Genomic DNA, 25526 nt, shown 5'->3' on the forward strand with positions numbered 1-25526 from the left:
AGTGAGTGGAAGGAAACATATTTACAAACTCAAATTAGAACAAAATCACTTCACAGAGGAAAGCCACAGGGATGCCTAACGGTAAAGTCAGGAAAGATATGATCTTTAGATAAAACTCTCCTGTTATCCTTTGCTAAGTTTCCCTTGTGGCATTTATAGAGGAAAGGACCTGTCACTGCTCTCAGAATGTGCCACTGTCTACCCAGGGCTACCTGCAAATATCTGCAACAATTTTCATGTAAAAAATTACAGCTTCCCATCCCCCACAAAAAAGAGATTATTTTCTATTTGCTCATTTAATGCAAGAAAGAAAGCTACATTTTCAGCGAATAAGAGATTGACATCATTAACATTTAATTTCATTACATACAGTGAGAGAGGAAGGCTCATGTAGATTGAATACCAGTCCAAAACCTTTAATATTTGGCCTCTGATTTTGTCATGGGTTTTGCATTTAATGTTTTTAGAGTCTCTTGAGGTACAAAAGTGCAAAGGCAAGGTTGAGAGAGAGATTATCAGGCAAAAGTATTGTCTTAGTTCATCCTCAAACAATAACTTTATCTTTTTTCACTAAAGAAAATCATCCTAACTACAAAGTTGCCAGTCAAATCACCATAGCAACACTAGCCTCCCAATTTTTCCAACCAGGAAAAGCCTAGAGGGGAAGAAGCAGCCTAAGAAAGTACAGTCATCCCAGGTAAAGATGGGCAGCCACCAGTAGGGCAGGCTCTTAAAAACTTTTCCAAATAGTAGGATAGGGTTTGGTTGTGCATCCTGTATCTCAGGAGTTCCGTAGGACACCTTTGGAAGGTGGTTGGGCGGGGGAGTTCAGGTGGGACAGATACAATACGGTCAGCAGTGACTATTCAAAACCCAGTTAGCTGATTCAAGTAATCAAAACACCCACTGGTTCGTTTTGGTGGGAGGAAGCATTACCACTGGCAATATTAGCATCCAACCTGGTTATCAGGAATCTTAGAGATTGTTTGGTCCAGGTGTCTGAGGGCTCTCAGAAATTACATGCAAGATTCTATGTGTGAACTTCATTTCATTTTCCTAAGAAAAGTGTCCTCAGCTCCTTATCAGATTCTCAAAGATAATCGTGATCCCAAAACTTTTAGAGTCACTGTCTAGTCCATTCTCTCATTCTACCCACGTGGACACTGAAGGAAAATAATTTATCCAAAGTCATAATACCACAGGGTGGTATATTTTTCTGTTTTCTTCCCTATCTTGTGGCGTTTTGACCACCTCAACTATTGCCAAGTTCACCCTTAGTGGACAATCATTTTTCTTGGTACCATCAAACCCAGTAGGTGACTGCCTTGGGCTATTCAGTTGGCAAGTGATTAATGATTATCAACCATGCATCCATCACAGAAGTTATATTCTGGGAGGCTCTAAGGAACTATAAACACAATTCCATTCTCAGGGAATTTATAATTTAATTGGTAGATAATACATCTAAAGACCATTAGGAAGCCAGTGCAAAGTTGCATATTTCAAGAGCCATATTTGAACAGGTCAATGGGAACTGGCATCCTGGGGAACATATATGAGACCAGGAAGAATTTAAGTTAGATTTCAAATATATTTGAGTTGTGATAACTGAAAAGGAATAGGGCATCTCTGGGTGGAGAAGAGATGAGTGCAGCATTAGCTCTATGTATGAATGTGGATAAATTAAGCTCCAACTACATGTAAAATATAGTGTGGAATATCCAAAGAGAATAAATAATATGGGTTCCTAACATGAATGATCAATATAAAAACCTATATAAAAGATTGGTATAATATATAAAAACATTAGCCATAAGTAAGTAGGTAAATGAATATACGGCACCTCTGCATATCACACATAGTCAAAGCTTTCCTTGTCAGCCTCTACCAGTTTGTTAGATTAACCAATGATCCTCATTAGTTCCCACTAATTCAGGTGTTGGCTTATCAAGAGTCCATTGTGTTTATTTCTAAATTTATTTATGACTATCATGTTTGTTATTATAATTATGTTATTTAATGCCATATTATATAAACTAGTGAATATGAGTAAAAAATATAAGTGATAGCTATGTTTAATGGTTTTGAAAGACTTGGTAAAGCTGAACCACTAAAACATAATTTCCTTTGAAGTAAGTGAAAGCAAGGCAACTGTAAAAGAGTGAAAAGAAGATTATAAAATTCTAGAATGATTTTTTAGTCAGATAACTTTGCAAGTGACTTTAAAATTTTAACTTGAAAAAACTATAAGTAGAAATTGTAGGTGATACCTTCGAGGTGTGGTTAAAATGTCCATATTATCCAAAGCAATCTGCATATTCAATGCAATCCCTATTAAAATTCCAATGGCATTTTTCACAGAAATATAAAAAATACTAGCAAACAAAATTCAACAGCACATTAAAATGATCTTACAGGATCAAGTAGAATTTATCCCTAGGATGCAACATAGTCAAATCGATAAATCTGATACACCACATTAACAAAATGAAAGAAAAAAACCAGAGGACCATCTTAATAAATGCGGAAAAAGCATTTGACAAAATTCCACATCCCTTCACGATAAAAACTCTCAACAAATTAGGTATAGAAGGAATTTACCTCAACATAATAAAGGCCATATATGACGAGCCCACAGCTAACATCATACTCAACAGTGAAAAGCTGGAAAATTTTCTTCTAAGATCAGGAACAAGGGTAAACAAATGTGCCCACTCTGACCACTTCTAAGAAACCTACTACTAGAAGTCCTAGCCAGGGCAATTACACAAGAAAAGGAAATAAAAGCCATCCAAATTGGAAAGGAGGAAGTTAAATTGTCTCTGTTTGCAGATGACATGGTATCATATATAGAAAACCTTAAACATTCCACCCCAAAACTGTTAGAACTAATGAACAAATTCAATAAAGTTGCAAGATACAAAAAACAAAACGAAGCAAAAATCAGTTCCATTTATATACACTAACAAACTATCTGAAAAAGAAGAACTTTAGGAAATGCAAATAGTTGCTTGGGACGTGACCTCACAAGACATTCATGACAGAATAAAACGTCAAAATGACCTCCGTGTGCAGAAACACAAGGGCAAAGCCAACTCAAATGATAAATGTAAAATCTTATATCAGGTTTTTTAAAAAAGCCAATGGCCTAGAAATAAGGCAGAGAAAACCTGGTGTGGCAAAGATCTATGGGGAAGGCAGGGAGCATTGATCACAAACTCAATATGAATTCTCTGGACTACTTGCTGTTGAAAAGACCTAGTGTCCATATCCTAGGAAAAAGTGGTTTTCTAGGTTGATCACTTGGCAGAAGTGCTCTAGACCCATCTCCACTTGAGGCAGAGTTCAAAGGGCTGGTATTGATTGGCTTGGGGTAGAGAGGATATAGTGAACGTATGCCAGTGTCGTTAGATAAGAGATAGACAGTCAAATAAAGATGGTGAAGATGCCTTCTGTGTTTTCCATATTGGACTAGGAGGCCCAATGGCTCCTTACAGGGAAGCCAATGGCAGTGCATTATAAAGAAGACTGACCCTTTGATGGCAGTTAGGAATGGTTGACAACAAAGTCAACTGCATGAAAGGGCTGAGCTCTGCATCAGCAGCTGTCTTGAAGAAGAGGCTGGGTGGCCATCCATCAGAAATGTAACCAGCTACTTCCTGAACACAGTAAGAGGTTGGACTTCATTCAATGTCTCTGACCTCAACTCACAGTAGGAAATACATTTTTGTATAGCAACCCAATATACCTATTCATATATGTATACTATATGCATATGACTCACATGTGAGTACAAAACTGAAAGAAAAGTTTCAAGAAAAAATACTTATCCTTACTATGTTATTCACTTTGCTATTTCCTCTTCTTTCTCTTCTTTTCCTTTCTTTTCTTCTTTTTTTAAAAATTCTGAGAACCCACTAAACTGATTTCACCACCCACTGAAGTGTTGTGACCCATAATTTGAAAAACACTGGACAAGAAGTTTTTCTTCTAGAATACCTTAGATGGTGCTTCCAACTCTAAAACTCCAAGAATAAAGAAAACAGATTTTTTCAGCCATGAAGACAAATTTATGACTTACAGATAAATGTTCATAAAGTGGAAATGCAGCCTGTTAAACTCCAAGTATGCTCTAGATACATCACTCTCTAGAGCACTGTGTTTCAACATTTGTGAATGATCCACAATAAGACATACATTGAACATTGTGACCCGGTACACACCACAAATATGCACACACAGCTGAAACACAAGTTTCACTAAATAATTCTTATTTTTATTACGTGTGATGCCTTCTGATATTTTCTTTTTTGTTTCATTTTACTTTTGAAAACCTGTTGGTCAGGACCCCCTCAGCTGATTTCTTTACCTTCTAATGAGCCCACGGGTTGAGAACCCCTTCTCTAGAAAGTTCAAGCTGAGGTGGGGAGTGATATTCAAGCACGTTACAGACATTAACTAGGAAACTGGGCTAGGAATGGTTAAATCCGGCTAAGAAAATACTTCTGAGAGAGGAACTCTTTGGAGCAGAAAATAGCCCTCTAGGGGATACACAGAACATCCAGAATGGCCTTGACAGTGGAGATCACTCTGTAGGTCTGAGATGGACGGGACCATGTGTGTCCTCCCTCCCTCAGTATGGGACCTAGCATTCCATGGTTTAATGTTTTCTGGAGGACCTTGGGCTATTTGGAGGCTCCTTCCTTCAATATTTTCCTTCATGTTATTCCTTCTAAGCATCATTTCAGACACAGAATTGAAAAGATTCTTCTCTGGATTCTCCTACCGCTTAAATCTGATTCTACCATTACACTGAATATTCCACCTTCTAATGGAATTTTACATTTCTGTCTTCCCTACTAGGCTGTGAGTGCATTAACATGCTGATTGTTTTATTCATTTCCGTGCTCCTTGGAATGTCTGCATGATCTTTCAAAATGCAAATACTACCAATTCCTTTTCTGCTTAACCCTTCCCATAGCTCCCTATTCCTGTCAGGACAAAAGGAGATCCTTATAAAGACTTTCCTGCTCCAAACCTTGCTTACCTACCCAGCCTTATCTCTCACTACACAGAGCTCCAGGCTTCTGAGCAAGTCCAAGAACATTTTCTTTTTGCCTCCAAGCCACTGCTTGAGTAGCTTCTTCTGGCCTGAGCCTTTTCACACGGCTTCCTCCCTCCCCTTGTGCCTGGTTATTGCTGATATGTCCTCCTTAGTTCCTGTAAGAAGCCTTCCCAGATTCCTTCAAAACTGGGTTAGATGTCAAGGTTGTGTTCCTCTAGGCCCCTGGCCCCAACCCCTGACCGCAACATTCACAGTTCTGGACTCTGCTCACCTGCCTTCCCCACTGGACTGTCCAAGGAGAGGCAATAGCTGATTCACCCCGAAATCTCTTGCACATGCTTTGCACATGGAAGATACTCAATACATACATGTTTGGATGAATGTATGCACATAGTAAGTATCCAGTAAAGGGTGAATTGAGCTGAATTAAAATATCTTCAAACTTAGACATTAGCAATAACACAATGCCCTAAACCAGCGGGTAGCAAACTTCAGCTGCCTGCCAGTTTTTGTAAATAAACTTTTATTGAAATGAAATCGCAACTGTTTGTTTAGGTATTGTCTAGGCTGCTTTCCTGCTACAGTGGCAGAGCTCAATAGTTTAGAAAAAGACCACATAGCTGGCAAAGCACAAAATATTTACTACCTGACCCTGCAGAAAAATTTGCCAACCCCTGGTCTAACAACAGTCTTGGACTTCCCTGGTGGCACAGTGGTTAAGAATCCACCTGCCAATGCAGGGGACAAGGGTTCGAGCTCTGGTCCAGGAAGATCCCACATGCTGCAGAGCAACTAAGCCAGTGCACCACAACTACTGAGCCCGCATGCCACAACTACTAAAGCCCACACGCCTAGAGCCAGTGCTCCGCAACAAGAGAAGCCACCACAACGAGAAGCCTGCGCACCGCAATGAAGAGTAGCCCCTGCTCGCCACAACTAGAGAAAGCCTGCGCACAGCAACGAAGACCCAATGCAGCCCCCCCCCAAAAAAAAAGTTTAAGACAACAGTCTTTAACCTTGTTTGTGCTACTTTGACAGTCTGCGGAAATCTGTGAATCCCTTCTTGGAATAATATTTTTAAATGCATAAAGTGCATAGGATCACAAAGGAAACCAGTTATACTAGAAGCAATTACCAAAACAATAAAAAATTATGATATATTAATATACATACTTCTTCATTAACACATTAAATAACAATACTTAGCAATAGATTTAATAATTTCATAGTAGTGATAACCATAAATATGTGAGTGATATGTGCAACGATTGTAATGGGATAAGAACATATCTGTGATTCTAATGGTGACAAAGTCACAGGAATTGCTAATGCCACTGCAGCTTGTTGATTACATTCATATTTGAAGAAAACATTACATTTCAGTCGGTAAAACTAAGAGCGTAATTTTTGTCCAACCAAAGTTCAGGGACCCCTTGCCTTCCATCCATGAGCCCCTTGGGGATCCACAGACTACAGGTTAAGCAGCCTGCTTTAAGATCCCATAGTTATCCAGGGTAAATACGACAGGAGTGAAAGAAAACCTCCTGCTCGGAAAGGCCTCCAAGTCTCTCTCAATTTTACAGACTTGGTTTTATGCAGGATTTGCTCTACACTAAAATAAATTGCAGAGGGAAGTCCAAAACCACTAAGTAATCACAGTTAAGAAAAAAAAAAAAAAGAAAGATGTATTATTTGACCTGCAGCTTTCAGCCATATTTCTTTATTTATGAATTGATTCCACCCAACCAAATGACAAACAGATGGATAAAATGAGGTAATGATAAACTCAGCTGGCAATTTTTCCCTGACGGGGCAACTGCAGAGCACACTTTCATTTACAGTTTACAAATGGCTCCCAACACTGGTACCCAAGAATTCAATTTGTGTCAACTCCCATCAGTCTGACCAGGGATTACATCAGGAAAGCTCACGGTAGGAAGGATTGAAGCTTTAAGGGATCAATTTGTAGAACTCTAGGTCAAACTTCTGCAAAAATGTTCAGAATTGCCCTTCCATTTGATCCTGAATGGAGGAACTTGATGGCTACCAGAATTTCTGGGACTACATACCACTCTGGAAAGTGGTTCTGAGATTTTCAATTTGGAAACTAAAGGTAAGAAAAAGGAATTTTTCACAAAACACCACTTGTTAATATGAAATGTCAGCTGACACCCAAACAAGCCCACTCTTGCTTATTTCTAATTCTATTGTTGGCTGTAAGGAAGGCTTGTACTTAAACAGCACAACTTCCTAGACAATTTCTTGAAAAGAAAGGGAGATTTTTGTTGCTGTTTTTTCCCTTTCTCCTCAAAATTGATTAATTGTATAAGAACAATTCTTTAAGTATATCAAGCTCTATAATTTTGGGGGGCAGGAAAACCAACACAGGGCTACATCACTGTTAAATATTGCAGCCATTTGCCCAGTTATTGCTATAAGTTCTAGTAAAACACTATGGAAAAAGTTGGCAATTCACTTGCAGGTATGAAGGGCTCCGAAACACAAGTTATCATTAATATGAAATAAAATCGCAATGGCAGCTTTCCAGTTAGTCTTATACATTAGGTATTATGTGAAGCTTTACCACATACCACTATCCCTTTTATGATGAGAAAACAAAAGCAATAAGTAACTTTGGGTCGGGGGGAAGGAAAGGGGACGTGCATGCAGATCCAGGTTGGATTTTGTTTGCCTTTTATTTCTGCAGTTAGTAAGGAATGATATTGGAAATCAGCGGTAAAGGATTCATTCAATCTCCTGTGACTAGTATGTCAATACACTTCCATTACCATGGGGCTCAAGGTAAGGAAAAGAACTGACACTTAAAAATATTCTTCCAGGGCTTCCCTGGTGGCACAGTGGTTGAGAGTCCACCTGCCGATGCAGAAGACACGGGTTTGTGCCCCGGTCTGGGAGGATCCCACATGCCGCAGAGCGGCTGGGCCCGTGAGCCATGGCCGCTGAGCCTGCGCTCCGCAACGGGAGAGACCACAACAGTGAGAGGCCCACTTACTGCAAAAAAAAATAAATAAGTTAAAAATATATATATATATTCTTCCATAAGCCACTCTTCTAAGTACTGTACAGACATCATTTATCTTCACAACCCTACTGAGGTGTCCACTATTATCATCCCTACTTTACAGCCAAGGGAAGTAAGGCTCAGAGAGGTCAAGGACCTTGCACAAGGTGGCAGCTAGTTGTCACTATCTGGATTCAATCACATGACTGCCTGTATCCAAATGTTCTCCAGCACCTACTTGACACGTGCTATGTTTACTTCATGTAGGTGCCATATTCCACAGAAGGGAGCCAGTCAAGACGTTGCCCTCATGTCCTGGCAGGGAGGACAGACTTCGAACAAGTAATTAACTACAAGTGTGCTGAGTGTTGCTCGTAAATGTTGCAGGTGTACCTAACCTAGTCTGAGGTGGGGGGCAGGGTTCAGGGCAGGCTTCCTGGAGGAAGTGGTACTTAAGCAGGGGAACTGAAGGATGAACAAGAGTTAACTAGGTAAAGAAGTAGAAGATATATCCTGGCAGAGTATAGCAAGCATAAAGACCTTTAGCGGAGAAAGAACATGGCTATAAAGGAAAGCAGGAAAGACCTATCATAAAAGCCTTAATAAGAACAGCTTGAATTGATTGAGCACTTACTGTATAACAGGTGCTCTTCTGTGCATTTTGTGTGCATCAATTCACTTTATCTCACAACAGCTCGATGAGGTAAGTAAATTATTATCCCCATTCTTCTGTCTGAGGCACAGAGAAGTTAAATAATGCAACTAAAATCTTATGGTTCAAAAGTGGTGGAGGTAAGGGTTGGACCAGGAAGCTAGGTCCAGAGCCCTGTGTAGTAAACCGCCTATACTTCCTCACCTTTGTCATGAGGACAGAAAATCAGAGCCACCAGATTTTAGAGGTCAAGCAGTCCAGCCTTATTTCATATGTAAGGAAGCTTAAAACTGGAATCAAGCCATTTGTCCCCAGGATTAGTGGCCAGCTCAGAGCTGTGTCTTCTGATTCCACATTTGGACAAACTTAAACCTGAGAGATGATACCAAGCATTGGACTGTAAGTCTCACTTCTGAATGAAACACTTCTTTAACTTTCATAGCCTGTGCCCTTGACCATAAGTCATATCACATCACCCCTTAAAACTGTTCAAGGAAAATCCATAAGCTGTTCAGCTTCTGCTCTGAATCCTGGACTTGATCTTCATGTCAGTAACAGACTTTGCAGGGTCACTTCTTAGGAGGAAACTAATTAAATTCATTTGTTACTTGTAGGCTGATGATGGGATGGAAAGACAGATGACTTTTGACAAAAATATCAATCTGTAAAATAATTTTCAAAATTATTTTGAAATAATAATTTCAATGTACCAGCCAGGTGTGCACGACCTTGAGATTCTCAAGTAAAACCAATATGTAGACATTGCCATCAGCTTAAAAGCAGCTCTGTGTGAAGATGAATTTTGCAAGTCTTATTATAGAAGGCAACTGCAAGGGACCAGGGAATTATTTAGGCAGAAAGGTGTGAAAGGGAAAAGAAAGGAAGCATTGCTCTTTCATATTTATTAGTATTAGTGTCTTGGGCTGAGATTTTGAGATCATTTCTTGACCTATGTCCCTAAAACACACAGAAATATTTTGAACTTTCACATGCACCCAAAATTAGCCTTGGTGGACTTTATATTAAAAATAGCCACTGAAAGCTTTAATCTGTCCTTTCCAAAAACTGACAATACAAAACACTGAAGCAGTTTTAACCAATCAGGTTACACCTACAGAAAAGCTACAGTAAGTCCCTTACATACGAACCTTCAAGTTGGGAACTTTCAAAGATGCGAACATGCGTTCACTTGTCCAATCATGTAAGCTAGTTCATGTGTCTGGCGTACGTTGTCACATGCGTGCATCCTCTACAAGTGGTTGTGCTTTTGTGTACTTAACCGTACAGTACTGTATAGAGACGGTAGTACAGTATCTTTATTTCAAGCCCAGGATGTCCGGAAGCAAGTGTTAAAGCAGCAGTGATATAGCTGGTACTACTGGACTTTTCAAGGTACTGTACTGTAAGATTAAAAAATGTTTTATTCATTTCTTGTGTTTGTTTTTTATGTATTCTTTGTGTGAAAAGTATTATAAACCTATTACAGTACAGTACTATATAGCTGATTGTGTTAGTTAGGTACCTAGGATAACTTTGTTGGACTTACGAACAAATTGGACTTACAAACGTGCTCTCAGAACGGAACTCATTCATATGTAGGGGACTTAACTGTATAGGTAAGTTAAATGAAAACTGTTTTCACCTTTAACCAACCTGATTGATAGCATATATGGAACACAGCACCCTAATTGAAACATTACTGGTAAGGACTATTTGTCCAGGCCTTTGGGTTTTCATTGCCAACATAGTATATATTTTTCACTTATGAGAAAAGCACTTACCCTGAGGAAATTCTTAGGCAGAAGGAGGAAAGTTTCTCAGATATTTATAGACAAAATATTTCAAAACATAGGTAGCTATATTTATGCCTGGTTCTTATTTTAATGAACACTAAGATTGCTGCCCACAAAGAAATTTTCAGTATCACTTTAGAAATAAAATATTCTTCCTGGGACTTCCCTGGTGGCGCAGTGGTTGAGAGTCCGCCTGCCAATACAGGGAACACGGGTTCGTGCCCTGGTTCGGGAAGATCCCACATGCTGCGGAGCAACTAAGCCCACATGCCACAACTACTGAGACTGCACTCTAGAGCCCGCAAGCCACAACTACTGAGCCCACGTGCCACAACTACTGAGCCCACGTGCCACATCTACTGAAGCCCACGCTCCTGGAGCCCATGCTCCGCAACAAGAGAAGTCACCAAAATGAGAAGCCCATGCACCAAAGAGTAGCCCCCGCTCGCCACAACTAGAGAAAGCCCGTGTGCAGCAACGAAGACCCAACAGCAGGCAAAAAATATATACATATATATTCTTCCTACTTCAAGTGCATGTTTTTTTCTGTTTTAGAAAAGCAGGAAGAAAAAGTTTTAAAAACTTTGCAAAATATGTTACAGCCTGCAGGCTTACTCAGAATTTGCCTCTTCAAGTCTTTTCTACACTGATTAAAAATTTTAAATCTACTGTAAAGAAGGAAGCTGATGAATAGTCCCCAGGCCAACTTTGGGAGACATTATGAAGATTACTCTCATCCTGCCTGAGCCAGAGACCAAGTCTCCTCTCTGATACAATCACTGAGAGCACCTTTCAAGGTGCTCACCCTGTGGGCATCCTCCATTTTACAGGAGGCAGAAGCTGGCTGAAGAACAAAAATTTGCTTGGTCCTAAGCCCATGACCTAAGACAGCATCACAAACACATGGAATGTCCACCCAAAATATGAACAAAACTAGCAAGTAAGCAGTCCATACCCTCTTCATATGAGACCCCATACCCTGGTCTAGTGTAATTTTTCAGGTTAATCTCTTATTAGCCACTTACATTTTTCCTTAAAAGTTTTTTGAGACTATTTCCCAACAATGCCTTTGACACCGTTATCCTCACTGAATAAGGGCAACTGATGAATAAGCACCTACCGAGACAGAGGACTGGAAGCTAATCCTCCAGTGATAGCACTCAGACAAGAACTTCACATTCAGATGGGTGAAATCTGAGGATAACTTCTGGCAATACACTGATTTCTACACTTTCCTAGCCTTGGCCTATCAAAGGCCTGCCTCTGGGATAGGAAAAGACACTTTTGGCTCACCCAGAGACCTGTCACAGGTGTTTGTGTACACAGTAGGTATCTGGGCAAAAAGAATTCAATGTTAAACATTAAACAGACCTCTCTGGGAAAAATAGATAACTGTAGGCCCCCAAAGCTTTTCACACTAACTGCAGTTTCTGATTTAGAGCCCAGGGAAGCTCTCTTTAAACACATATCCTCAGGCTCTCAACTGAAATGGGATAGACTCTGAGATGTTTACAAACGAATGTGGGGATTTATTTTGCAGCCACGACAAGCTGCAAGAGCTTTCCTTCTGGAATAACGGCAAACAGCAGCCTAAGATGAGGCTTCCCATTTCCCCAGCCAGCAGAGCTCCAGGCAGGCTGAGTCCAGCATTCCATCTCTGAAGGTGGATCACAGACATGAAGGGGACATGGGGTTTTGTAGAAAGAGCACTGGGCTGGAAGTCGAGAGAGTTCAGTTCTAATTTTAATTTTGTCCCTAACCAGTCATTTTACCTTGGCAAAGCAACTTAAGCAATTGAGTCCCAATTTCTTTCTTTGTAAAGGGGCAATAGTGGTAGTGAGGGGGAAGGAAATAAGCAGATATTGAATGTCTACGATGTATAAACACTTTATGAAGACTATCAGCAACAACCCTGCTGTGAGGGTCGCATGAACTTGATGTTACAGATGAGAAAATGGAGGTCCTGAGATTAAATAACTTGACCGAGGTTACATATTCTGGAAGAGATAGCAGGAGCAGAATTCCTAGTATAGGGGCTGGAGCCAGGAGCTGGCTTTCCTTATGCAACCATGTTCCATTTGGAACACCGAGATATCCAGGAGTTCTAAATATGAAGACATCTACAATGTCTCCAGGACATTGTAGAGGTATATTTGTTAAGATAAACAGATACAAAAAATATTGAACAGTTTGTTAAAATGGTATATACTTTAAAAATATTTATACATAAGAATTTGGGGTCTGAGCCCCTCAAATGTTAGAGGTTTGAATGTTAAGATGTATTTTTGTTGGAGAAGAATTAAAATTGTTAAATGTAGGTACATAACACCCATATATACCTTACAGGTGTATAGGGCTTTTGCTTTTTTGCTTGTTTGTTTCCTTTTCGTTAGCTTGGTTTTTGACATGGACATTTCAAAAGAGCTTTGTAGAAAGCTGCTTCTCATATGTGATTTCACTTGATCCTCCTAATGAGGACACGCTACAAGGCTGGAAGAAGTTATCACCCATATTTTGCATTGTAAGGACATTGTAGTCAATGCCTCTGGGGCCTGTGTCACCTCCCCTTCTCCCAGTTCTGATTTCAGCTGTGGCTGTCATGTGGAGAGTTTCATGTGAGCCCAACTTGCCTCGCAAGGCCAGCGTCGAAGCTCAAGCACATGTTATGATCACATCACTCCTCCTTCTTCCCTGGACCTGCCTCCTTAATCCAAGGGCCAGCAGAGCCTAGAAGGGTGGGAAGTTGTACCCCTGGGGGAAACTTTCAATCAACAAAAAGAGGACAGAAGCCAGCGGGTAAATGGCTCTTGTCTTTTTGATAGGCAAATGAGAGAGGAATTCTGTGTGCTCCAGAGAGATCTCCATAGAATTAAGCCCCTATAGGGGCCCCCGTTGCCCGCAGAAGTGACTTCTGTAACACAGTCATATGCCCTCCATCCCTCTCCCAACCTTCTCATCCCTGCTTCCAAATAAAATAAACTACTTGCACCCAAGTCCTTGTAAAACGCTCTCCTTTTGGGGACCCTAAACTATGTGAGGCACTGAGACTACACAGGCGAAGTGACTTGCACAGGGCCCCCTGCTGGCAGTAGAGGAAGCAGCAAGCACTCCCTTCCAGTTCCGCCTCTAAATCCATCTCATTTTCTACTTTCAGTTGTACACACAGGTTAAGAAACTGCAATTTCCACCTTTTACCAATATGCCAGACTGAAGTTTAAAAAAGAAATACATGTTTTACCACAAAATTAATGATTCACTTTGTTATAAAGCAGGAACTAACACACTACTATAAAGCAATTATACTCCAATAAAGATGTTAAAAAAAAATAGTAAAGGATAACCATCATCTTTGCTGAGGGTTACACAGATGACCTGCTGGGCTACTATGAAAAACGTTGCCCAGTTTTCAAAATTTTAAAGTATTACATTTTGCTTTGCTGATGTTAGACAAGTAAATTAGAAATGTTAAGTTTCACTCCAAGTTTTACAGATGAGAAAGCTGAAGTTTTAGGACTTTTCACTGTTGCAGTTTAACTACTATTGGAACCAGGCTTAGAATCTTTTCTACTCCAGGCACATTCTGGGCTTTGCCTACCAAATCTGTTCAACAACAGGATTGTAGATTATCCTCACTGAAGGGCATTGGTCTGGAGCTTGGCTGGGGGCATCTTTTATTTATTTATTGTTTAATTTTCCCAGCATCTCTTCCTCCCTTTTCCATTAATTGCACAACTTCACTTTGAGGAACCAACCCTCTTGAACTCTCAATCTGTGTACTCCAGGCCTGAATGACCCATCAGTCTTTAGTTCCAGAGCTCAGAATATGATGAGTATCTGCCCAATCAGTGTACTGTTCTCCTTGGCCGCAGTGATTGGCTCAGCGAATGAAGAGGTACCAGAGCCTGGCCAGCTAGAATGAATACTGAGACTCTACTGGGTCCACTGAGAAAGAGCCACTCTTTTCCAGTGGGGAGCTGAGCTAGTAGACAGCAAGACTTCAGTACCTGGTGGCCATCTTGCCACCATACTGGAAGAGCGTGAAACTGAAGCCAATAAAGCGGGGAGCATAGCACAGGGATGGATGGAGACAGACTGCTGATGTGATATGGAACAAGTCTTCCCCAAATTTAGAGTTGTCACAGGACTTGACACTCATAGGGGCCAATACATTATGTTCTCATCTTCTTTCAAGATTCTGCCACTTGCAATTCAATAAGTCCTGCCTGAAACGAGCTCTGTACTCAAGCATTAAAGAGACTCAGTGCAGTACTTCTCTGAAGAAACAAATATCTGTTTTCTACTACCAAAAAATAGGCTAGGAAGTCAAGAAACAGAAGCAGAGCTAAGCAAATCATGGCAGAATCCTTTGCCCCAGCTTCAGAGAGCCTAAGGAATGAGGTGCTGAGCAAGACTCTTTATGAATCCATGAAGCAACTGGTCTCAGACAAACCCAATCACCTTTAATGTAGAGAACAACATTGTTTCATCAGCTAGGGGCTTCAATTCAAAATTCAACTGCAACTAGAGTTCAGAGGAAGAGCCCTAGATGGGGAATTATTTTTGCTCATTGGTTGGGTGGGTGTTTTTTCAGTTTTGTTCTTGCTTAAAATTACATAGAAGCATTGAGAATCCACGTTTTTACATCTGTAAGTTCTTAGAAGAACTTCTAATCACTCTTCTACCTCTGATAAGCTGAATACGAGAGCTGGAGAGGTAGACAAGAGAAGAAAGCTGAAACCAAACCAAGAAACTTTTCCCACGGCAATATGGATGCAAAGGCAATAATACATTGCACTTGTTTTTAAAGGTTTTTTTTTTCCTCTCCCTCGAGAAAAGTCACCATCAAATATATACTTCAGACATAATGTTTCAAAACCAGGGAGGCAAGTTTTGAGCTTGAAATGCAGGCAGGCTGGCAGTGGTCCCTCGGGAGTTTTCAGGGCCTAGGACAGTCTGACTGTGGCAGGGAAGTGGGGAAGAGGTCAGGTGGGTACAGACAGGTTAACCAGATGACCCACCCTCAAAGAGGGCTGGGGACAGGTGCTGGCCCAACTCAGAGTATAAATATAGGCCTCCAAGCCTTTGTCGTCTCTTAAATTCACAGGCAATGGAGTCTTCTATTGTGTTTGGACTGACTGAGGTCAGTACATTTGGCTTCTGAATGTGACCCACTAACTTACCTGATGAATTCCACAGAATAGTACTGAATAGGGGAGCCTCCTTGACTCTCTCCAGGTTTCCAAGATAGGGCCACCTCGGAATCAGAAACCACAGTGACGTGCAGCTGCTGAGGTGCTACTGGAAGCAGGCAGGAATCTAGGCAGGACAGCGAACAACTAGAGTTGGCTGTGGTCTTTGCTGCTGGAGAGGTTTCATGTATAAAAAAACATGTGTGCTTTCTACAGCCTAAACGTCTCTGTTCAGAACTCCCTCACACTTCAAACCAAATAAACACACACACACAAAATCACAACTGGATTCTCAACTGGATTCATGTAAGGTTTGTCAATGAGAGCTGGTCTTCCCTTCTCCTCAAGCACCCCAGGCTGGAAATCCAACTACATTATGTCCAGACTATTGACCCCAGGACACACAATGATGTGTACCCTATAGAACCTCTGTTAGCATGTCGGAATTGATGTTTACCTACAAGGAAAATTAAATGCTTAGCGTTACTGTCACTTACTTTCAATTCTTTTGTGTATCCCTTCCTGCCCTCTATCATCACAATACATATCAGTGGTAGGACATTTGGAAAAAGCCTTATGGGTAAAGATTTAGGATGATCCTATCATCCCAAGGTAACTGCTGTTACTATTTTCATATCTAGACGTTCACATTTCCCAGCCTTTCTTTATTGCTTCGGCCAGAAATATTTTTTCTGCTTTCTCTTCCTAGCAAAACCCTATGCAGGTTTCAAAAACCGGGCCAAAGATATGGTTCTTTCTGAAACACCCCCTGAGCCTTGGGGTGGAGAATGCGCTCCGTCTGAGTGCTTCCAGAGCCAGCTGGGCAGACCTCGGATGCACTGGATCTACCTGCCTACCATGTGCTTCTCCCTCCACAGCTCCTATGAGCAACGATGTCTTCAAGCCACTTTTGTCCCCCAGTGTCCAGTGCAGACCACCTCAATGAGGCTTTGTTGGGTTCCCCTGGCCTATAAGATCTCTTCTCTCACTCCCTTTCCTCGCCTTCTTAACTCCCACTTACTTAATTCCCACTTAGCAGTCGTGTCCTCAGGGAATCCTTATCACACCCCTGTATCGGATCTTACAACAGAAGATCTTACGGCACTATGGGAAGCACTTCTCACTATCCACAGCCACACATTAATCAGATAATGTCTTGACCCACGCCACTCAGTTCTGAGAGGGCAGGGGCTGTGCCTGTTTTTGTTCACCACTGAATTCCCAGAGCCTAGCATAGCACAGTGCCTGGTACATAGTAGGTCCTCACTGATATACTGAATGAAGGTATGAATGAATAGCACCCATCACTTTCTTATTATTAATGAATTGAATGCATTTTACCTTGGAGCAAAGTGGTAATGTGCCGAGGAGAGCTAAGCCGCCCTTTGCCAGTCTGGCTGTAAGCTGCCACGCTTACTCGGTATTCAGTGCCTGGTTTCAAATTTCCGATCACTTCCTCCTGTTAATGACCAAACAGGAAATGTGTCAATGATCAGAAGTTCTTTTGAGGCAAACCAGACAATCTCATGAGGGCTGCATCTTGAGGCCCCTGTGAAATTTGCTTGGGAGATTGTTTTGCTTTCCTCTAGGATTGGCCAAGTTTTTTAATTTGCAAAGAGGAAAACACCATGACATATTTCCCAAGACTAATGAATTATCCTTTATTGGAATCAATATACTGTCGTAGAACTGGGACTCATTCACCCTATCAGATGTTTCTCATAACATCTGAGTTCTTCAATGAGAGTACTGGAATGAGAGTACTGGCTGCTGGAATTCAGGTAACAATCTTTTCCAGGGTTAGAATCCCCCAGTTCTTTCTTTCCATTTGCATATCACAGATGATCAGGGACTAGCCACAACAGCAAATTGAGGTTCTTGATTTATATCCACAAATTAGGGTCTCAAACTTTGGTTCTCAAATTTTAAACTGCATCAGAATCACCAGGAGGGCTTCTTAAAACAAACTGCTAAGCCTGGCCCACAAAGTTGCAGATTCAGGAAATCTGGGAAGAGGTCTGAAAATTTGCATTCCTAAAAAGTTCCCAAGTGATGCTGCAGGTGGTTCAACGCCCACATTGAGAACCACTAGGACTGATGATGGATGTGTGTGTGAACTTCACCTGCACAAACAGCCTTGACCAAAAAGTACCGGCTGAAGATGACTTGCTCCATCTTGACACTACAGTACCGAATAGTAAGTGGGAGCCTGGTGCCACTGGTCCCAGTACACTGTGGAAAGGATACTGACTTTGGAATCAATCAGTCCTGGGCTTGAATTCTGACTCTGTCACTTATTGCTAGCTATGGCCTTGATATTAAATTCCCTGAGCCTTAGTTTCTTCTTCTGTAAAATGGGGATGATGTATAACTATCTTGCATAGTTACAATATTTGGGATAATGTATGTAAAGTAGCTGGTACCAAGGATGTCCTCAAGAAACAGGATTGTAATGATTATTGTCTTAGGCATGTGAAACCCTTCTTTTTCTCCACTTACCTAGGTTCCATCTTCTCTGAGGCCAAAATCTTCCCCTTGACAGCTGACCACACAGAACTGATATTACCCTACCAAGTATTGTGCCACTAAATTAGCACTTATACATATTAAAAATTATTACTATTTCTCCCATGGAATTGCAAGCCACTTGAGAGCAGGTATCCTGTCTTATATTTCTTCACAACATCCTCTGCAAATGATTAAACATTCATTGTTGCTAAGAACTAATCAACTGATCAACAAAACTTTTAAAAAGATTCAACAAATAGTTATTGAATACTTACTACAGTAGTTCTTAACCCTGAAAGCACGTTAGAATCACTTGAAGATCTAAAAAAATACCAGTGCTAGATTCCACTCCAGACCACTTAAATCAGCACCGCTGGAGGGGAAGAGCCTGGGTGTCAGTTTGTTTAAAGTTCTCTAGGTGATGCTAATATGGGCAGCCAGGTTTGTGAACCACTGGTCTAGGGCTTGGTTCACCTCCTGGCCTCTGAACTCCATCTGTCTCCCCTCCTCTTTCTCCTGTATCTCCAACCTCTCCCTTATCTACCTGATGCTTCCATAAGTATTTACTGTGCTCAAGTCACGCTTATCTTAGACAATCAATTATTCCCCACTGCGCATGTGCCCCTGTCTCCTCTCCAGAGATGCAACCTTCTTAAAGAAGTTGTCTCTACCTTCTCGCCTCCTATTCACTCCTCAACTTGCTCCCGTCTGGCCTCTCCTCACTGCAAACAACTGAGATGTTCCTACCAAAGTCACCACAACAACTCTGCAGTCAACCCAGTGGGAATGTCTCCATCTTTACCTATTTGCAGCTTTCAACACTGTTGCCCACCCTTGCTTCTGAAATCTCTTGGTTTCCTTGGAAACTGTGACTGCTCCTCCATGTCTCCTTCTACTTCTCTTGTTGCTCCTTCCAAGTACCCTCCACCCACTCCCCATTCTCTGCTGGCTCCTTAGGTGTTGGTCTTTCCCAGAAGTTCACCCCTCACCATCTCCTCCCACTCTGTAGCCTTGCTTAGGTGAGCTCATCTACCACTCCCTTAGAGTCTAGCACCTTTGAATGACATCTCCCACCATCTCCAGCTCTAACCTGCCTCTTGATCTCCAGACATGGGTTTGTGACTGCCTCTTGAACTTCTCTACCCAGCAACTACCATGCAACTCAAGTTCAACATAACCAAAGCTCAACTAACCATCCCTCCTCTGACTACCAAAAACAAAATGAGAAATTGCTTCACCCTTTGTGTTCTCTCTCTCATTACCTAAACCAGAAATTCTCAACACTTTCCTCTCTATGTTCACCACCCCTCCTCCCTAACCACCATTCAATCAGTTACCAATACTCTTTCGTATCACTTGAATCTGTTTATGTCATTTTATCCTCACAGCCATATAAGTCCAAGCCCTCATAATGATGACAATGGCTCTGACTCTCCCGGCCATGAATACTTCCTGCACATCCAATCTGTACTCCACACTGCTAAGTTATTTTCCTAAACCCAAATCTGATCATGTCACTTCCACTTACAAGAGCATCTCTGCATCCCCCTGTTTATCCTTCCAGCATCATCTCATGCCACCTCCCTTCCTTACATTCTACATTCCAGTCATACTTAAGAACTTGGCAGGGCTCACGTTTATGCCATTCAATTCCTTGCCTCTGGGCCTTTGAACTGGCTGCTCCCTCTCCATGGAATGTCCTTCTCCCTGCTCCTGCCTGGCTCACCCCTGCTCATCCTTCATGACTCAGTTCAGCTAAGACATTACCTCATTTCTCTGACCCCCTAGCCCCCAGTCTGGTTAGGCGTCCCTCCTCTATGCTTCCCTGGTGTCCTTGGTGTACCTCAATCGTAGCAACACTCACCTTATACTGTCATTTTCTGTTTACTGGTCACCTTCTCCCCACCCGCTTGAGGGCAGGAAGCAAGTTCTTATTCCTCCGGCATCCCAAAGCTTAGCATTAGCTGACATGTAGCAAATGCTCAAACAGTGCTTTTGGATGAATGAATAAATGAACTACTGAGAGAATGAAAAAAATCAAACCAAGATGTAGGATATAAACAGATTACCTCATCAAGAACCAACTTCTCCTACTGACCCCTCCAACTTGATTAACAGCATCTATATCTCTGCCCCAGACCCCGGTCAGTAACCCCAGAGACAAGGCTGACTGCCTCTTACCCACCTCCCCCCAGCCACCTCCACATGCCTTTCAGACCTGTCCCCTTCTTCTGCTTCCCTTGAATCCTTACTTGGGCCATTTCTACAGCCTCCAAGAGTGTGTCTGTCTCCAATCTTCCCTTCCTTCTCTCTCCCCCTGACTGCATCCTACATATAACTGCACAAGGGGTCTTTGCTGAACATATGGTCCTGCTTTCACAGCTCCCTGTCCCCCATCCTCACTCCTGCTCTAATTCTCTGCATCTGTGCATCCTAATTCCACCATCTGTCTCCTGGTTTCATTTCAAGTTGGGTGGTTAGGAGGCTGGGGGCCCCAGGTGTATACAAGACTCCTGTCTCCCTCCTCTCCCAACTGCCACTCCCAGGCTTTTCCCAGGGAAGCAGAATCACACTTTCAAACCAACCCAATGCTCTCACAGCCTTTGCTGTAGAATCCCTTCCTCCTGTGACATCATTACACTGTATGAAGTACAGGGGTAGTGATGTGGTTTCATAGATTATTGTAGATATTAGCTATGCGCCAATACCAAATACAGCTACCATTAGTTACCATTTATTGATTGTTTTCTCTGTTCCAGGAATATATATAGCCTGAGCCTTCCATCAGGCCTATGAGGTAGGTATCACTCTTATTTTCACTTCCAGAGGAGAAAACCGAATCTCTAAAAAGTGAATGATTTGCTCAAGGCTGTATATTTATTAAGTGGCAAAGTGGGGATTTGAATCCTGCTTTGTTTGACTCCAGGGACCAAGTTCTAATTGGATAATACATGAATGAAAAATATTAAATAATATTTAAATCAAAAGCTCTTATCATAAACACTGAAGACCAGATAATTATTTTATCTATAAACATGGAAAGATATGTATCCGCAATTTAAAAGTGATCACTGAAAACCAAGGGAAACTACACTTGTAGAAGTTCTTAATGTGGATTAAAAAACAACTAATCTTTTTGTTTGAAGACCAGTGCTACCTTTAGCCCAGGTATATTCTGAGAGGTGGAGGGTCACCCTCCCAGAAGCTAACTATTTCCAGTCTTTTCTGGTTTCTTTTCCTGAGCTCACAGGCTGGTAGATTAGCATAAGAGAGCAAGGGTCAAGGGGACTGAGTAGTTGGGGTCGTAAAAAGAGGGGCTGGATTCAGTGATTTAACTGTCACTTCTTCCTCCAATATCTCTCCTTCCAAATGGAATCCTTCAGAGGAGTGTGACTTGTGATAACCCTTGAATGTTTTAGTAAAATGTTGCACAATTCCACAAGTCTTTCTATTTCTGTCCTTCAATGTCTTATGGCCACTACTTCAGCCTTCATCAAACTAGATAAGATGCTAAATATACCCTTTTCAAAGTAGAAAAAGTATTTTTTTTACCTTGTGGAAGTTTGAAAATGAGTCAAAATATGTATCTCTCTTGGACCTAATTCTGCACAAGATGGTGAGAAACAAAGTCAGAGAAATTGCTTTCTTGGGGTAAAAGCCAGAGTGATTCCACAGTCTCCTCTGGCCCCTTCCATACTTTTTTGGGGGGGCGGGGAGCAAAGTTGGGTGCATTGCTGCAAAATAACCCTACTTTGTGTCCCTTTCTGAAATACAAAACCCCTTCCAAAGGTTGCCTCCTTTGTCTTTTAACACCACCAGTGGCTGCCATGTGATCAGAAAATTTATATTTGTAGAAGATAAAAGCAAGCCTAGTTGGTTAGTTCACTGAGCCCAGGAAGAAAGCTCCAACAACTTTACAACCAAGTGAGCTATTCCCCAGGACACTTGCCTCCCTCACAGACTACCAGAAGCAACAAACTTTTATCTTATGATTGTATAATCATAATATAATCATAACTTATACTCCATTTTGGAATTTATAAAATCCTTGTGTATCAGTGCCACATTTAATTCTCACAACAGCTCTGAGATGTCAGTCTTATCCTCCTCATTTTATAGATGACGAAACTGGATCCAGAAAGTTTATATAACTACACTCTGGGTGGGGCAAAAATGGGTCTGGTTTCACTGATAAAATGCACGACTTAATACGCTTCCGATTGCCTGACTCAGAAAGGAGTACATCTAATCCTCAGGCTAGCACCTTGTTTTTCAGATGTCCAACTGCCTTTTCCATGTCTACTGCACCAGATCTATTCCCTCCATTCACAGTCTGTGATAGGAATGACTCTCTGCCCCTAGTATCCATTCTCTCCTTTCTTGTAATAGAACCCCTGTACATTTCGTTGGACCACAGCCACTCAAAGACTACATTTCCCAGCCTCCCTTGCATCTAGATGTGCCCATGTGACTAAATTCTGTCCAATAGGATGTGAGCAAAAACGCTGAGGGCAATTTCTGAATTATTCCTTCAATAGTGATATGTTCCCTTTCCCCTTTTCCTCATCTTTTGGCTAGAATGTGGATGAGGCAGTAAGCTATTTTGGACGATGGGGAAGCAGGCCAGAGGGGTTGGCAAAGCAATGAGATGGAAGAAACCTGGCACAAGGAAGCCACCAGAAAAGCCCTAAACTGGTTATATCCAGACCATTACATGACAGAACAAGAATGCACATCTTGTTAAGATCACTGTTATTTGGGATTTGGGGACTGCTAAACTTTCATTCTAATTCATGCTAGACTCAGTGTTCAAAAACAACCTGGATAGCTATGTAAGAGGAGCCCCTGAAAAGATGGGACAATTCTTAACTGAATCTCTGTTCACTTTGCAATGATGAAACCGTGTTGAATGGCTCTGAACTTAAATCTCTGACCTTGAATCAAACTTCACCTTTACCCGCTTCCATGCTGCACTTTTCTCCTACTGCTGGAAACCCAGGTGGTTTGTTTCCAGAAATGAAGCTGTATGATGTCTTGTTCACTAGTCTGGACAAGTAGCCCCTACACTGGGAGGGCATCCAGTGAGCACAGCGAAGAGGAGGCATGAAGTGGGACAGCACTGGACTAGGAGCCAGGAGACCCAGACTCTAGAGCCAAAGAGCTGTGTGGTTTCGGGATGTCACTTAACTTCTCTGGGCCAAAGTTTCAACATGGAAATTCTACAACTGTTCTAAAATAACCTTCACTGGTAGCTAGTAACCTTGGGTTCAACTTCACAGTTGACTCTGTAAGTTAAGTCTGTGCCTCGGCTGCCTTAGTAGAAGTTGGGAATATTTAGCATCATTAGGTGGAAGGCACAGGGAAATAGAAAAGGGTTATCTTCCAAACAGCCTTCTTCCAAAGGTCCAGAGGAAGGCTGTGCAGGCCAGAGTGGAGGGATTTCCATTCCCTGAGTGGTCACAGAAACATAGAGTATTTTCCAGGGTTTTGCAAGAGGGGCAGCATTGGGGCTGGACAAATCTTCCTCGTATGGATCTACCCTGCATATTGCAGGAGAGTCAGTATCCCTGAAGCTAGTTCACTAGAACGCCCACACCTATTTCCATATGCCCACAGGGAACAAAGAATCGCCCAGTTGGCAACCATTACTAATTGGCCTTTTCATTTTATAGTCAAAGAGAGGTTCAAGGGGGTTCAGTGACCTTGCCCACAGTTACCCTTGCTCTAGTGACAGAGCTGGGACTAGATGCAAGTCTCATGATTCCTGTCTGCTTTATCCCTTAACCCTGGATAAGACCCAAACAGAATCACTATTCTGGGTCAGCCAGACCAGTGGACTCCAAAGCAGGGCAGTGGTGCATCCCCCTGAGAGAGCAAGACAATCTACTGAGATGTTGGAAGAAAACATAAGAACTTTCTACTTCTATTTTATCTCCTCCTTTAAAATGCTGTGGGATTTTATAATGTACACAATATATATGTAGAGTAGCAGATGTATAATTTACAAATACATACATATACATATATTGGTATATGTTCAAATATCTTTTAACTGATGGTATGCATGAACAAAAAGTGTTGAAGACCACCAGTTTAAGCATCCATTTCTATTTCTAACTCTAAAAACATCATCAAATTGTCCTGATTTGTTTTACTATTTATTTTTCCGGGATGAAACTTGCTGGTTGTTCTTCTAAGAAAAGGTTAAGTGTCAAATGCTAATCAAATCAGAAGCCTTTATATAGGCAGACTATCAAAGAGTGCATCAGGATTCCACATAATCCACCAGGTTATTTTGGTCATTTCTTCAGTTGAATCGAACCAATCCTCTGTTCTGCATTCTTCCAGGAAGTCAATCAACCAGGTTTAGGTGACCCGGTTTTGTCTCATTGAGAAGGTCTAGGATTGTTAGAGGCAGTGAGGAAAGAAGAAGTAAAAGGGGATGAAGGAGCTCCCCTCACACTGGGGCTCACTAGAAAAGGGGGTGAAGGAGCTCCCCTCACAGTGGGGCTCGCTAGTTGAAATATCTTCTCTCCTTTTCAATCTTTTTCACCTCGTCTTGGAACAGAACTTAAATTACTTCAACCTTTAAAAACGTTACTCTTAACCTTACTCTACCATGTGAGATAAAACAGTTTCTCTCTACGGGCTTCCCTGGTGGCGCAGTGGTTGAGAGTCCGCCTGCCGATGCAGGGGACGTGGGTTCGTGCCCCGGTCCGGGAAGGTCCCACGTGCCGCGGAGCGGCTGGACCCGTGAGCCATGGCCGCTGAGCCTGCACGTCCGGAGCCTGTGCTCCGCAACGGGAGAGGCCACAACAGTGAGAGGCCCGCATGGCGCAAAAAAAAAACCAAACAGTTTCTCTCTAAATGATTCAAAATTCACCCGGTACGCTCCGCGACTGCTGCTTCCACTAGAACCAAGCACTCTCCGTGGGCCTTCATCAGCGAGGGAGATGCAGAAAAATCAACATTTTGATGAAAAGAGACCCCCTGAATCCAGGGTTGGGACAAGGGTTTAACTTTTCGCAAGCATACTTACAAAAATCATCTGATGATCCAATCGTCCCTGGAGAGGAGAAAAAACAGAACAATATGAACAGGAAAGGAAAGCTTGCAGGAACTAAAATGAACCCGTAGAGTAGCTGCCCCTCCACCACGTACTGCCAACGGCAGCGAACACACACCTTGGCAATGTGGTTTCTCTTGAACCCTCACTCAGTTCTTATTCTGTGCTGCGTGCGGTGCTGAGGGTTCTACGACCATGACCTTGTTTAATGCCCACAACATTAAAAGCTGC

At 41.9% G+C, this 25526-nt stretch overlaps 1 protein-coding gene across 1 annotated transcript in view; it reads right to left on the reverse strand.

Moving 5' to 3' along the window:
* EGFLAM (EGF like, fibronectin type III and laminin G domains) overlaps nucleotides 1-25526 on the reverse strand; it is a 179489-nt gene that overhangs the window by 99859 nt on the left and 54104 nt on the right. Inside the window, exons 4-6 of the mRNA XM_082623155.1 lie at nucleotides 25269-25295; nucleotides 17063-17180; nucleotides 15713-15848 (exon numbers count right to left, since the gene is read on the reverse strand). Of these exons, the coding sequence (XP_082479281.1) occupies nucleotides 15713-15848; nucleotides 17063-17180; nucleotides 25269-25295 (281 nt within the window). The remainder of the gene's footprint in view (nucleotides 1-15712; nucleotides 15849-17062; nucleotides 17181-25268; nucleotides 25296-25526) is intronic.

The sequence above is a fragment of the Mesoplodon mirus genome (genome assembly GCF_964341445.2).
Source record: "Mesoplodon mirus genome assembly, chromosome: 5".
NCBI lineage: Eukaryota > Metazoa > Chordata > Mammalia > Artiodactyla > Ziphiidae > Mesoplodon > Mesoplodon mirus.